The sequence below is a fragment of the Entelurus aequoreus genome, linkage group LG07, assembly GCF_033978785.1.
Source record: "Entelurus aequoreus isolate RoL-2023_Sb linkage group LG07, RoL_Eaeq_v1.1, whole genome shotgun sequence".
NCBI lineage: Eukaryota > Metazoa > Chordata > Actinopteri > Syngnathiformes > Syngnathidae > Entelurus > Entelurus aequoreus.
This window is the reverse complement of record NC_084737.1, coordinates 66243903-66260169: the sequence shown is the minus strand read 5'-3', so window position 1 is coordinate 66260169 and position 16267 is coordinate 66243903. Positions and strand designations below refer to the sequence as shown.

General features: G+C 41.2%; 1 protein-coding gene across 7 annotated transcripts in view; it reads right to left on the bottom strand.

Moving 5' to 3' along the window:
- The window catches only part of samd11 (sterile alpha motif domain containing 11), a 229877-nt gene that overhangs the window by 77696 nt on the left and 135914 nt on the right, over nucleotides 1-16267 (bottom strand). For 5 of the 7 annotated variants that reach the window (XM_062054282.1, XM_062054283.1, XM_062054284.1 and 2 more), the window contains one exon: nucleotides 256-431. The exons of the other annotated variants lie outside the window; for them this stretch is intronic. In XM_062054282.1, the coding sequence (XP_061910266.1) occupies nucleotides 256-431 (176 nt within the window). The remainder of the gene's footprint in view (nucleotides 1-255; nucleotides 432-16267) is intronic. 7 annotated transcript variants of the gene reach the window in all.

Below are 16267 nucleotides of genomic sequence, written 5' to 3'. Positions count from 1 at the left end.
CACTGAAGCTGTGCAAGGGTGTAACAACGTGACATGAAGCCATACTTGCTAATGTATAATCGCATAAGCACACACCAAGCGCAGCTCTTGACGGCGTGAAAAATGCATCAATGAGACGACATAACGTCAAGATGCATAAGCTGGGACAATAGCCACGACACCAAGCCATGACGATATTATTGAAGTGGTCCTCTTGTCCTCCAAAGAGCCCTTCAAAGCTAATTAGCCAGATATGTAAACATGACACTGCCTTACCTCTTTCTGACTATACTGTAATGCAGCTCGTCCTCCTGCTTGATGTGGCTATGCTCCCCGCTGGCACGCTCACTACCTTCACTGTCGTCACTGCTGAAGATGGAGGCCAGCTCCTTCTTGGGCACTCGGTTGGGGGGCAGCGGGATGGTGCGCTTCTCGGCCAGGCGACCACGGTTCTGCACGAGCGAGAAGAAATGGCTTTATGAATTCAGCTTTCCAACCATGTCAATACATTCCGTGATTACAAGTGGTTGAGTTTTAATTTGGCTAAGTACACGACATAGAGAACATCCCTTGTGACTGTACCTCTTTCTGTTACTGTAGGAATTGGATATACAGTACCACAACATTAGGTACACCGAAACCATCTTTTAAAGTCGGATACAAAAAGTGCATCCGAAATTCAGCCTTTAAAAAAGATAATGTTGAATCGCAATTGAAATATGGGTGGTTGATGAGCCTTTTGTGTGCTTGTGGGTTGCTATATTTCTCTAAGGCAATTCAGGAATGTAGCTGTCTGTGGTTTTATGTTGACTTCTGTCTGTGGTTTTGTACTTTTGTTTATTTTTTTAGTTATTATTATTATTTTATAATATATTACCTGCACAGTGGCCTTGTGGTTAGAGTGTCCGCCCTGAAATTGGTAGGTTGTGAGTTCAAACCCCGGTCGAGTCATACCAAAGACTTTAAAAATGGGACCCATTACCTCCCTGTTTGGCACTGAGCATCAAGGGTTGGAATTGGGGGTTAAATCACCAAAATGACTCCCGAGCGCAGCCACAGCTGCTGCTCACTGCTCCTCTCACCTCCCAGGGGATGGAACAAGGGGATGGGTCAAATGCAGAGGGTAATTTCACCACACCTAGTGTGTGTGTGACTATCAGTGGTACTTTAACTTTAAATTTATTAATTCATTATTATTTTACTTGTTGGGAAAAAAACAGCACATCTGATGTATGTTTGAAAACTTGTTCCAAGTATGTGTCTGAAAACCAATAAACAAATGTTTAAATGAATAACAATTTTAGTTTCGATTGACATAATCATAGCAATGTTTAATATTGTGGTTGTCGGGAGTGTAGAACTTTGGGTTACTCAACCTAACCTTGGTTCTTTGATAACAGGGTGAGGTGTTTAATGATAGAATATTGCTTATAGTGATTAATTGAATTCAATATCCCATAGTGAAAGCAATGAACAAGGTTAGAAAAGGAACTGCACTGCATCATACTTTACATAGAATCCTGTTTACCCATAAAACATCTAAAAACACCTCTCATAATTCCTCTCAATGCAGTTCTACACCTGCAACATCATACCATTAAATAATGACATGTGTACTAGGGGTGTCCCGAGTCTATATTGGATATTTGTCCGATATCAGCAAACATCGAATGATATTGGATTTTAAATCTCCAATATAAGCTCTTATACGAGCAGTCCTGTTTGCTTGTTCAGCTAACAGCTAAATGTCCTCCAATAAGCACACTAGGTTGGTCTTTTCGTGTGGTTTCCAAAAGGTAAACATGTTGGGCTATACTAGGAGCTAGCAGCTACACAACAGCTAAGCACACAATAGCACACAAGCTAGACGTGTAAAAAGCGTCCTCAATTGAACAATATACCCATTCAAAACACAGCGTATGTCAATATAAACAAAGAATCATAGTTGCATATGACTTACAAGGGGAAAGCTTACAGGAAAACATCCAGTAACAAACGTGTCTGGATCATTCAATTTACTGCATTATGTGCTTAATTTATTGAACTATTGTGCCACTTTAACAACATAAATCTGTCACAAGGTTAGTGTTTCTCATTCCTGTCATTGTTGTCACAGTCATTTCACTTGAGCAAGCCTTTTTTTAACATTCCACACTACACAACAATGGACTATGATTTGTGCTGATCTCGTATTGGGTATTTGGTATTGGCCAATACTCAAAGTGCCAACATCGGTACGGTATCGGAAGTGAACAGGTTGTATCTGGGCAACCCTCTGTGCACACATAACATTAAGTACCTCTGAGAAATATTATCTTGGATTCAGCAATAGTTTTCAATTGGGATCTTGTATTAGCAAGTGTATCTAATATTGTGGCTGGTCAGTGGATATTTGAAAGACTATTATTCAACTAATGGCCTAGTGGTTAGAGTTTCACTCCTGTTTGTTTTACATTGGGTCGAGTAGGAGGCTTTACCGTGTACCTCTTGCTTGGTATACTTGCTCGCCCCAATATAAACTATTTGCTTGCCTAACAGAATTTCTATTGCGACATCCAGTGGACACATTTAGGAAAACAGTTTATTTAAGTTAAAAATGCAGCGCAATTTTACACCGACTCATCTCGCGGGCCGGATTGAACCTGTTCGAGGGCCTGATCCGGTTCGTGGGCAGCATGTTTGACATCACTGCTATAGGGTCTGAGGCCCCGTTTACACTAAGCCGGCTAAGGTAATTCAGGGTAAATCCCACCTAACCTTATCCTTGTCCACACACACACAATGGTCGTTTAAGACCCCCTCCCACCTGCCGTCCACCAGCGCAACACGACCTAGTAGGCATGTGCGGAAAATGTGCACGTCATAGTCAACTCCAGTGTTGCTTTGTGTGCAAGTTCTTAAATTTTACTTATCTGAACAATATCCAGTGTTGTGGTATTTCAATTAACTGGAATCCAGTGTGCTGTGGGGCCCTATTGTAGTGAATCACACCTGAGCCATCATAAATGAATACAATTTTTATTGGACACGAAAGTACACAATGTGACAATACAACATTTTACATTAATCAATGTAAGGATCTAGTTATCTGGTCAGGACACTTCTCACTCTTTTGCATTCACCTTCATTGTCCATTCCTTTTTAGTGACTTTATATACTCTGGACCTAGACGTTGAGTCCAAATGCATTCATCGTTTTCCGTAGTTAGTCTTCCCTCGAAGGCCAGGTAATACAAAGCACACGCTACATTTTTTATCACATCCACGGGAGCTCACATTCTCGTTGACTCTCCTTCGACAAATGGACGAAGTTTTTCGCTAAGTAGAATCACAGCTGACCTGGACATTGGAAAGTTCTCTTGCCGTCTGAAAAATGTTGTATCTCAAATAGCTGCAATCGCTTTCTCTTAAGGTATTCATGTGTGATTTCCACAAGCGTCTGTACAGACGGAGGGAGAAACACGGGCATGTCTGGATGACTCACCTTCATATTTCCAGTGGTTAACTCAGAGTTACGAAACCGCTTTATTATGAAGCTGGCTGTGGCTCGTTCTTTCTGATGTCACTTCCTGTGTGGGGAGAGGTCTTTCTGGCGTCACTTCCTCTCCGAACTCAGTTTGTAAATGATCAATGAGTCCATACAAAGCTAAGAGCCGGAGATTCAAGAAATACACGGCGCACTTACCCGTGTAAAAATTTGTTTGAGGAGGGGGACCTTAAACGATAGTTTAGTGTGGCTGAAACGGGGCTTAGGCCAAATAATTATTCGTTTAAGGGGTTATCCGGCTTAGTGTGGACATGGCCTGAAGGTAAGCCAAAACCAGATCAGATAATGATTGTTCAAATAGTCCTGGAATACACAAGTTGTTTGTAGGCTGCCCTCGTGAAGAGGAGCGTGGCAAGAATAAGGAAAAGAGTCTGCAGCTTGGGGCCTCAGGAAGTGATGCTGGGTGACCAATGCAGACCATCATGGTCCTATCAGACAACAAACAGGAGGAAATTGGAGTAGAGAAAGAAGACATTTGGAGAAGGGATAAAGTGTGTTTTTTTTTGGTTTGTACAAGTCAAGGTCAGAGAGAAAAAAGATCTAAAAGAGAGTCAAAGTTGCACAAGAGGAAGGTGTGGTGTGGGAGAGTGGACATTTCACTGAATTTCCTCCCTCGTCCCTCGCTCTCTCTCTCTCCGCCGACATCTCCGCTCCATACTCGGAGACGCCTTGCAGCCCTCCAGCTATCCCTTCCACCACACGCAAGCCCACTCTTCAGCCGCCCCCTCCCCCTCCCCACCCCCGCTACCCCTTCTCCCGCCTCGCCTCGCTCCTCGCATCCCAGGAGGCGGTGCAGCGTGAGTGGCAGCTAAGCTGGCGGAGGGAGGAGGGAGATGGGGGGTGGGGGGGCTCCTAGCCAAGAGGCAAACAGGTGCAGCCCCTCCGGAGTCTCTCAAATGGCAGACATTAAAGAGAGTTGGAAGGAGGAGGGGGGGACGAGATGGGACGGGGTGGTGGGAGGGGAGGGGGGGAATTACGTTGAAAACATCCCCCAGGATGAGCAAGCCACAAACTTCTGCCATATTTCTCGCTTTCCTATGCCTTTATTGGCCTGAGCTAAAAAAAACTCACTTTGCCCTCTTTCTACTTTGCTTTCCACGAGTAGCGGTCCAGTATTTGACGAATTTGTGATTGGACTTCGGACGGCAGGGGTGTGAGTCCATATCACATCAAGGACAGCAAACCAAAACTCTCACATCTGTTACACACACATCTGGTCAATGCAAATTGTCCAAGTCCAAGTCCCTTTATTGCTCTTGTTAAAAGGGAAACACACATGCACTCTTCTCCTGCACACACACACACCCACACACCTACACACACACACTCTTGTATTTGTTACCTTCTTGAGAACTCACAAAAAATGCCTACTTCTAGTATTATAATAAAAGTCGTAATTTTACTCAACGCAAGTCAAAATTTTACAAGAAAAACTGAACATTTGTACAATATTATGATAAAAGTTGGAATTTTACTCAATAACAGTCGCAAATTTACAAGAAAAGCTTAAAATGTTGTGCAATTTTATGAAAAGAGTTGTAATTTTACTTGGCAAAACAATGACAAAAGTCATAATTTTACTCAAAAAAATGTCACTATTTTACAAGAACAACAAAAAATTGGCAATATTGCGATAAAAGTCAGAATTTTGTATGACAAATGTTACCATTTTGCATTAAAAAGTAATAATTTGACATAAAAAAGTAATAATTTTATGAGAAAATATTGCAATATCACAGAAACTGAAAGAAAATGAGAAATTGTTCCAAATTTTATAAGAAAAAAGTCGACACATTGTGAGAAAAAGACTGCTTTTTAAATTTTTTTTGTTTGTAATTGGTTTTTAATCTTCATTATTTACTTAGTTATTACAGTATGTCTCTATATACATATTTGTTTTATGTTTTTTATTAATGTTGGCCAAATGGGGGGCATTTCAATTTCTCACACACACTTGTTATTACATATGTTGGCCAGAGGGGGAGCACTTTTAAAACCGACACACAGTTTATTTGAAAAATCCCTCTATTTTGGGACCACCCTAATTTTGTTAAATTTCACCACCAGGGGTGCAAATGAGATCTCTATTTTTTGTTTTTTGTAATGTGCTTAAGGCCGATGACAAACGAGTCACGGACCTGTTAACCGAACTGTTAATGGCCAGTATGGTCTTAGTAGCGTAGTGTATTTGTTCATCCTATGGTCACATATGGGACGCGGGTTGTCTTACGTCAGCACAGGAAGTCGTAAAATCAGCTGTTCACCTGGCGGGTTTTTTGGGTATGAATAGGGAAGTCCTTCTTTAGCTCTTGTTTTATCATATATTGCTGCCTTTGCACCCTTCAATGTTTACTTTTCTATGCACATTAAATCAACAAAAGAATCCTGACTTTGGAGCAATGTCCACAGACTTTAGTATTTGGCTCTTTATTAGATGCAATGGTTTGCCGTATTGGGACCATGATTTGGGTCCTAACTTGTTCACCGTCCTCATATGGAAGGTACTTTTCCTTGTTGATGTCTCAATAAGGGTAGAAATACAAGAAAGCACACACACACGCACACATTCTTGTATTTGTTACCTTCGTGAGACCTCTGAAAAATGCCTACCTCTTTAGGACCACCCTTTCTAGATACATAAAGATTTGTATTTACAATTTTAATAATATATATAAACTATACAAATATAAAAAAGGCAAGCTTTTAGTTAATTGGTTTTATTTTTATGTTTGTTTGTAAATGGTTTTTAATTTTCATTATTTACTTACATTTATTACAGTATGTCTCAATATACATATTTATTTATTGTTTTTAAATACATTTTGGCCAAAGGGGGCGCATTTCAATTTCTAACACACACTTATTGCATATGTTGGCAAGAGGGGGAGCACTTCAAATTTTTATACACACTTGTTATTTCATATGTTGACCAGAGGGGGAGCACTTTTAAAACCGACACAGTCAATTTGAAAAATCCCTCCTTTTTGGGACCAATCTAATTTTGATAGATTTCACCACCAGGGGTGCAAAGGAGACGTTCTCTATTAGATGCAATGGTTTCCCGTATTGGGACCATGATTTCGGTCCTAACTCGTATGGAAGGTACTTTTCCTTGTTGATGTCTCAAAAAGGTAGAAATACAAAAACATACACACACACACACACACACACACATTCTTGTATTTGTTACCTTCTTGAGACCTCCGTAAAATACCTGAATGAATAGGGGAGTCCTTCTTTAGCTGCAGTCTTGTTTTATCATATATTTTTGCCTTTGCACCTGCCAATGTTTAGTTTTCTATGTACAGTAAATCAACAAAAAATTCTGACTTTGGAGCAATGTCCACGGACTCTAGTATTTGGCTCTTTATTAGATGCCATGGTTTGCCGTATTGGGACCATGATTTGGGTCCTAACTTGTTCACCGGTCCTCATATGGAAGGTACTGTTCCTTGTTGATGTCTCAAGAAGGGTAGAAATACAAGAACACACACACACACACACTCACACACACACACACACACACACCTGTTCCAAAGCAGGGGATTTTACACGGAGCATGCCAGCAATATAGCATATACTCTACAAGAATAGCTTGTCTGAGCCCACTGTGTATGCGAGTGGGGAGACACCCACCCACATTGGCCATGACATACCCGGGGTCCGAGCCCCCCCGCCCCCACACACACACTCACACCCTCGCCTCCCCTCCCGGAAAGCCCCCATCCTTTCTTTCGTGGCACTGACGCAGAACTGGGGGTAAGCTCCCACTGCTTCCGGCAACACTTCCGCAGAACGGGGGAGGTGCTCTTCCACACACACATACACACACATTTAAAAAAAAAAAAAACACGCAGCAAAACAGACGCCTGGCGGCCCACATAGGAGCGCTAAAAGGAAGGACGCCTGAACGCTCGTGCGGTGCGTGTGTGCGTGTGAGCTGAGGCAACCTTACTGTGTGTGGTCATCCTCCTTTCAGACCTGGAAAAAAGTCTCTCATAAAAGTCCCACTAAAAGCACCGCTATGAATATCGCCTCCCACGCTTTCTCTCTGACAAGTTGGGTAGCCAACACAAATATCTGGGCTTTGCGTTTGGACATTAAAAGAAAGAAAACTTTCACCTCCATGTGCTCGGACTGCTAACGAGCCGGCGGAGGAGCAGAAGAACGACTTGACTTCAGAGGTTCACACCAAGGTGGTTCCAAGAACCAAGGCAGCAAGTGCACAAATGAAGGTGTGCATATGTGACAATAAACACAAGTACAATTTCTTGGTATCACCAGTGCACACAACCTCTGAACACACGATGTGTTTACAGCCAGCCTATTTCTATTTCTTATTCAACTTGTGCTAAAAACAAGGGCTGACAATGTTACTGCGTGTGATTAATTAAAAAAAAAAGATCTTAGATTAATCAGGGTTTGCTTTGACCGCCAGAAGGTGGTGATCGCGTCACACGTCAGTGTGATGATAGTTAGACCCTGTCTATATTAAGCCAGATAACCCATTAAACAAATAATTATTTAGCTTAAGCCCCGTTTCAGCCACACTAAACCAGCGTTTAAGGTCCCCCTACTTGGATAATTTTTTACAAGGGTAAGTGCGCCGTGTATTTCTTGACTCTCTGACTCTTAGCTTTGTATGGACTCATTGATCGTTTACAAACTGAGTTCGGAGAGGAAGTGAGGCCAGAAAGACCGCGCCCCACACACGAAGTGACGTCAGAAAGAACACGCCACAGCCAGCTTCATAACAACCTGTTTCCACTCGGAGGTAAACACTAGAAATATGAAGGCGAGTCATCCAGACATGCCCGTGTTTCTCCTTACCGTCTGTACAGACGCTTGCGGAAATCACGCATGAATACCTTAAGAGAAAGCGATTGCAGCTATTTGGGATACAACATTTCTCAGACGGCAAAAGAACTTTCCAATGTCCAGGTCAGCTGTGATTCTACTTACCGAAAAACTTTGTCCATTTGTCGAAGGAGAGACAACGAGAATGCAGGCTCTCATGGATGTGATAAAAAAGGTTGCGTGTGCTTTGTATTACCTGGCCGTCGAGGGAAGACTACGGAAAACAGCGAATGCATTTCAAATCAAATCAAATCAACTTTATTTATAAAGCACATTTAAAATTTACCACAGGGGTAGCCAAAGTGCTGTACAATGGGCAGGTTAAAAGATAATAGGAGAACCGAGCAAACACAACACAACACAACACAAAGAGAGCACGATAAAAAATAAATAACTAAAATAAATAGAACATAAAAGCAGGTTCACAGCAGGTGTATTATGGGGCGCCATAGCAGGATGGATATCACTCAGTGTTAAAAGCCATGGAATTAAAGTATGTTTACATTTGGACTGGCAAAGCAGACTGTTATTGTCCGCCATGTATGTCGCGGACTCAACGTCTAGGTCCAGAGTATATAAAGTCACCAAAAAGGAATGGACAATGAAGGTGAAGGCAAAAGAGTGAGGGGTGTCCTGATCAGATATCTAGATCCCTAGTTTGATTGATGTAACATGTTCTTTGTCACATTGTTTACGTGTCTAATAAATATTTGATTAATTTATGATGGCTCAGGTGTGATTCACTACAATAGGGCCCCACAGCACACTGGATTCCAGTTACTTGAAATACCACAACACTGGATATTGTGCAGATAAGTTACATTTAAGAACTTGCACACAAAGCAACACTGGAGGTGACTATGACGTGCGCATTTTCCGCACATGCGTATTAGGTCACGTTGCGCCGGCTGATGGAGGGGGGGAGGGGGTCTTAAACGGCCATTGTGTGTGTGTGGACAAGGATAAAGTTAGGTGGGGTTGACCCTGGATAACCTTAGAAGGGGCCTTAAAGCGATGTGCTCTGGCCCCTTCCAGAAAACCTCTGATGGAATTTCAGATAAAACTGAAGTAATTAGTTAGTATTGCAGCAACAAACCGTCTTATCATCGGTACACATCAAGCGAAACATGAACGTGGGGATGGCGTCGCTAGCATGAATGCTACATGGACAGCAAACAGAGGACAACAAACTATGCTGGCTGAGATACTGTAAATCAAGACCAAGTGCTACAAGATGCCATTCATGTCAACAACTAACGTTGTTCCAACTAGAGGTAGTTTGTACAAAAAAAGAGATCAACGCTGTCATCCGAAAGGTAAATAAGCTTATTTGTGTAACCGAGGTTTTGTAATTAGATAAAGTCCAATACAAAAGACAGACCATAACGAGGGAATCGAGAGGCACGTTCGTTATTGACAACCATCACATTTCTCGTCAACACATTGGCTTCTTGTCAAGGCAACTTCTCTCACACCCACACACAGACACACACACGCACACACTTCCGGCTTCACAATAAGAGCATGACACATCACACTGTGCCACCAAAACGAAAATGACTTACATTTGTTTTAACAACTGGTTAAACTAAAGAAGACTAAATACAGGTTATTGCTTTGTTTGGAGCAGTCTTACATAGTTGAGGGGATAGGTTTCAGATGGTAGTATAAGGGATGGATCTGAACCGATACTGTACCAATTTCCAATACATGGGAATCGATACCGGTACTCAGTGTTACCAATTTTTGGCAATTAATTTTTTTAAATTTGTGCTATCTGGCTGTTAACTATTGTTTGTTTTTACACTTCCGAGTCTCATTTGTAATTATTATATAGCAGATTTTGCATGCAGTTACAATTACTGGATGTTAGCTGGCAGTAGCGTATAAGCTACAGTGTATTGGCTTGCTGGAAAGTAGTCTTTGCCATTAAGCTGAATGTGCCAGTATTTTGCTGAGCCCTAGAAAGTAAATTGTAAATGGGTTGTACTCGTATAGCGCTTTTTTACCTTCAAGGTACTCAAAGCGCTTTGACACTACTTCCACATTCACACAAACCTTCACACACACACTGATGGCGGGAGCTGCCATGCAAGGCTCTAACCACGACCCATCAGGAGCAAGGGTGAAGTGTCTTGCTCAAGGACACAGCGGATGTGACTAGGTTGGTAGTAGCTGGGGATCGAACCAGGAACCCTCAAGTTGCTGGCAGGGCCACTCTCCATACCGCGCCACGCCATCCCCAAAGTGTTTATACTGTAAGTATTGTACTTACAACACACCAGCTGTTTAATTCTAACGTGCATCTTAGTTGTAGTTTTCATTACCAAATGTGGAGGTGTTGAAATCGTCATGTAAAATTGCTAATGCTAATGATTAGGATATCTATTAGCATTAAGCTTGCGCAGTTAAAAAAAGTAGAGCCTTACTTTAAGTTTGATGGTTTTCTACCGGGCATACTTGCTTTGTTGGAATTGACAATTGTAACATTACCTAGAGGCAGTTTGTCTGAACCCGCTCTGAGCGCTTGTTTCCTCGCCAAGTGTTTTAGTCTGCAACTGGACATGACAGTTGCATCGAGTACCAAAGTACCAAATTTGGTACCCATCCCTGGCTGGTACAGTATTATTAAATATATGGACCACAGCATTTAGCATGGTAAAATAAATATTTTAGACGTATTTATTAGACGTGTATTTATATTTGTGTCACAATGGGGAAAGGGAAATTGGCTCAAAAGCAACAACACCTTTAATTGCTAACAATATAGAGTACCACACAATACACCACTCAAGAAAGCAAAGGCGGTTGAATTCAAGCGGCAATTATAAGGCAATCAATCTCTCTAAATCTATTTCTGACTTTTAAAAGTGCTGGAAAAGACGAATAATAAGATTGTTGTTTGTTTGTTTTGTCACATTTCTTTCCATCACTCCTTGCGTTATTTCCTGAAAGGTGGACTGCCGCTGGCTTTGAGCAGCATTAGCAAGCTCACACCCTCCCACACACACGCACACACACACACATTCTTGTATTTGTTACCTTCTTGAGACCGCCGAAAAATACCTCTTTAGGACCACCCTGACTAGATATATAAAGATTTGTATTTACAACATTCATCATATATACATACTATGCAAATATAAAAAAGCTTGTTGTGAAAAATTAGTTGGGATTTCACAAGAAAAAGGTCACAATTTCACAAGAAAAACTTAGAATGTTGGCAGTATTACCATAGAAGTCGTAATTTTTGGTAATTTTTACAAGAAAAACTGAACATTTGTGCAATATTATGATAAAAGCTGGGATTTAACTCAATAACAGTCGAAATTTTACAAGAAAAGCTTAAAATGTTTTATGAAAAGAGTTGGGCAAAAGTCACAATTTTATAAGAAAACTTTTAAATTTTGGCAATATTATAATAATAATCGGAATTTTACTTGGCAAAAATTATGACAAAAGTTATAGTTTTACTCAAAAAATGTCACTGTTTTACAAGAACAACAAAAACATTGGCAATATTGTAATAAAAGTCAAAATTTCATATGACAAATGTCCCCATTTTGCGTTAAAAAGTAATAATTTCACATAAAGTAATCATTTTACGAGGAAATATTGCAATATTACAGAAACAGAAAGAATATGACAAATTGTTCCCCATTTTAGAAGAAAAAAGTCGACACTGTGAGAAAAAGACTGCTTTTAGTTAATGCATTTTATTTTTTGTTTGTAATTGGTTTTTAATCTTCATTATTTACTTGAAGTTATTACAGTATGTCTCTATATAAAAAACGTTTTTTTAAATTAATTTAGGCCAAAGGGGGCGCATTTCAATTTCTTACACACACTTGTTATTTCATATGTTGACCAGAGGGGGAGCACTTTTTAAACCGACACAGTCAATTTGAAAAATCCCTCCTTTTATGGGACCACCCTAATTTTGATAGATTTCACCACCAGGGGTGCAAATGAGACATTCTCTATTAGATGCAACGGTTTTCCGTAATGGGACCATGATTTATGTCCTAACTTGTTCACCGGTCCTCATATGGACGGTACTTTTCCTTGTTGATGTCTCAAGAAGGGTAGAAATACAAGAACACTTACACACACACACACACACACACACACACACACACACACACACACACACACACACACACACACACACACACACACACACACACACAGTGGTAGCCGCCCGTGACATTCCTGCAGCTGCGGCGCTCTCTCCCCCTCGCACGCGCCCCCCAAGCAAACTCCCTAGGGGACGAATGCCTAATGAGTCACGCGCCTGTCTGCCGTTACCTCGCCGTGTGTGTGTGTGTGTGTGTGTGTGTGTGTGTGTGTGTGTGTGTGTGTGTGTGTGTGTGTGTGTGTGTGTGTGTGTGTGTGTGTGCGAGTGTGTGGAGGCGGGATGGCGGTCCGACTTGGCGCGAGCTCTTCGGGGAAGGCGAAGGGAAGGAAAGGAGGGGGTGAGGAGATGACAGGGAAGGAGAGAGGAAGGAAAAAAAGTGTGCAGGAGGCATGAGGGTGGGGTGAAGCGGTCATTACCACGCTCTGAAAAAGGGCCAAAACAAACGGCGTGTCCTCTGTGTGCGAGCCCGATCATCACGACGTTAAAAATTCTTATTTTGTTTAGTCTCACGGAAACCGCCGAGGCCACTTTCACAGGTGCGCGCCTGGTTTGGCGATTAGCCACTAGTTTGTTAGCTTGAGATCCCGCCGTATGCAAACACGAGTATGGCGTAACTTGACTAACGGTCAGATTGATACAGTAGTGGTTTGATTAAAGTGTTCACAGCAACCACAGTGTAATACACGCCATATGATTCCAGATAACGTCGTCTTGATTAGTGCCGCAAGAACGTGACGACAATACAGAAGGATGGCGAGATGATGTTCTTCCCCCCCCAGAGGACAAAAACACTATTGATAACAATGTTGTTTGTTGCTGTCATCACAAAGTGGCTCTTTTCCCCCCATCCTGCCGTGACGCGGTTTGTTTGCAAAAACACGCTTTGGCGTCCGCCGTGCACCTCGTGACCTTCGTGATGCATGAGAGGAATCTCAACACCACAAATACTTTGTGTCAAAAATGACAGCTGGTGTGGCTGTCCTCATTCTCCAACGCCTTGGGAGCTGCGCTGGTATACGAGTCGACAGCCCAGGGATTTTAGCTCATTGGCTAGCACTGCTCGACTTAAAAGGTGCTGTATGAACAAATTTAACAAATAGATGTTTGCATTTGTCGCAATTACCGTATTTTTCCGACTATAAGTCGCAGTTTTTTTCATAGTTTGGCCGGGGGTGCGACTTATACTCCGGAGCGACTTATGTGTGAAATTATTAACACATTACCGTAAAATATCAAATAATATTATTTAGCTCATTCACGTAAGAGACTAGACGTATAAGATTTCATCGGATTTAGCGATCAGGAGTGACAGATTGTTTGGTAAACGTTTAGCATGTAGGAATGATACTCGAAACCGATTTTCCCGGTTGTTCGATAAGAAAAGAACCGAGTCCTCGGACTCGAATCCCTTTTTGAGAACCGGTACCCGTTATCGAGACCACTATAGTAAATAAAAAGAGTTGGTTCTTTATTCAAATCCCTGGGAACGAATCCCGTCCCGACAAGAAATGCCCCGTGGGACATCACAAGAAATGACGTCACGTAGCTCAGTCATTAGGCGCAGATACCGAAAGCAGGAAAAACAATGAACCGCGCTCCAAGGTGTAATAAAGTTCAAAACAAAAGGTATAATCCAATGAATAACTTTACTGAGAGATTTGAGCAGGGTACAAACACATGACGAACACTTTTACGACCAACCGGAAACATAGCAACCAGCAACAACTTAAATGTTCTTGATTGTTAAAACAAAGCAGGTGCGGGGAATAGCGCTCAAAGGAAGACATGAAACTGCAACAGGAAAACACCAAAAAACTCAATAAGTCACGGCGTGACATGACAGGTCGTGACAGTACACCTACTTTGAGACAAGAGCTATAGTGATGCAGGGTTGGTTATGGTTTGAATTCTTATCCAACAATTGCGACGACGACTTTTTATTGTCTACCGAGTTTCATTTTTTTATGATTTCTGCTGGTGGTGTGCCTCTGGATTTTTTCAATGAAAAACATGTGCCTTGGCTCAAAAAAGGTAGAAAAACACAGATTTACACAAAGTGGGATTGCCAAATACTAACCTGGCGTGCATATTACAGCATATTTAGTCATCATTTTGCAGGTCCACTTAAAGCAGAGGTGTCCAAACATTTTCCAGCGAGGGCCACATAGAGAAAAATTGAAGGATGCTAGGGCCACTTTTATACATTTTGTACACTACCGTTCAAAAGTTTGGGGTCACCCAAACAATTTTGTGGAATAGCCTTCATTTCTAAGAACAAGAATAGACTGTCGAGTTTCAGATGAAAGTTCTCTTTTTCTGGCCATTTTGAGCGTTTAATTGACCCCACAAATGTGATGCTCCAGAAACTCAATCTGCTCAAAGGAAGGTCAGTTTTGTAGCTTCTGTAACGAGCTAAACTGTTTTCAGATGCGTGAACATGATTGCACAAGGGTTTTCTAATCATCAATTAGCCTTCTGAGCCAATGAGCAAACACATTGTACCATTAGAACACTGGAGTGATAGTTGCTGGAAATGGGCCTCTATACACGTATGTAGATATTGCACCAAAAACCAGACATTTGCAGCTAGAGTAGTCATTTACCACATTAGCAATGTATAGAGTGTATTTCTTTAAAGTTAAGACTAGTTTAAAGTTATCTTCATTGAAAAGTACAGTGCTTTTCCTTCAAAAATAAGGACATTTCAATGTGACCCCAAACTTTTGAACGGTAGTGTATAAGAAAAATACTCAAACCAAAACAATGTAGGTGAACATTTGCTAACATTTGAAAAACATTCCTACATCTTAGCTTTGTGTTATAGATAACAAAGCAATAAAATCATTCATGATTATTTTAATAATGATTTTATTTGTATTTATGTTAACTGTGCTCTTAAGTAAGCTTGTATTTGCTAATGTTGCTATTATACCGTCAACTGAAATGCTTTTGCAGGCTTTAGTACACTCAAAAACGTATCATGTCTCACAAGAAGTTTGTACACTTTTTCATCATGACAGGACACACGGAAATCATCAAAGACCTCATGCAGTAAGACGCTCAGGTTTTCGGTCATTTTGGTTATCAGGTCCCATTTTTAGGGAATTTGGTCCCGTTGAATTTTTCATCGTTTTTTTGTTCTAATTTGATTGATTGAGTTTTTTGTTGTAATTTGGGACCTGTTTAGTTTGTCTATAGAATGTGTCGCGGGCCAATAAAAATCGTGCTGCGGGCCGCAAATGGCCCCCGGGCCGCACTTTGGACACCCCTGACTTAAAGGATCATTTTGAAATTTTGGAAACTAAAAAACAAACAAACATGGCCATTTTACAATGTTTGTGTAATTTAAACTTGCGAATAGCCTAAACCAGAGGTTCTCAAACTATTTTCGCCAAGTACCACCTCAGAAAAAACGTGGCCCTCCAAGTACCACCATAATGACCGCCGTTAAAAAGCAAGTATATTTTACATTTTTGGCCACTGTAACATTATACACAGTTTGAACAGTAATACTGTGTGTGAATATAGGAAAATAAAACACTGTACTTTCATCAAGTAATTCTTTTGCAGATGTACCACAGTTTGAAATTTACTGGCCTAAACATTACAACTTAACCAATTCCCAAGAAGAGCAGAAGTACAGTGGGACCCCAAATTAAAAGAGTTTTGAAATAAGAGTTGTCTCACAGCTAAATGTTATGCTTTAAGTTTCAAGCAAAAATGTGAGTTGCAAGCATCCCCGCCTGG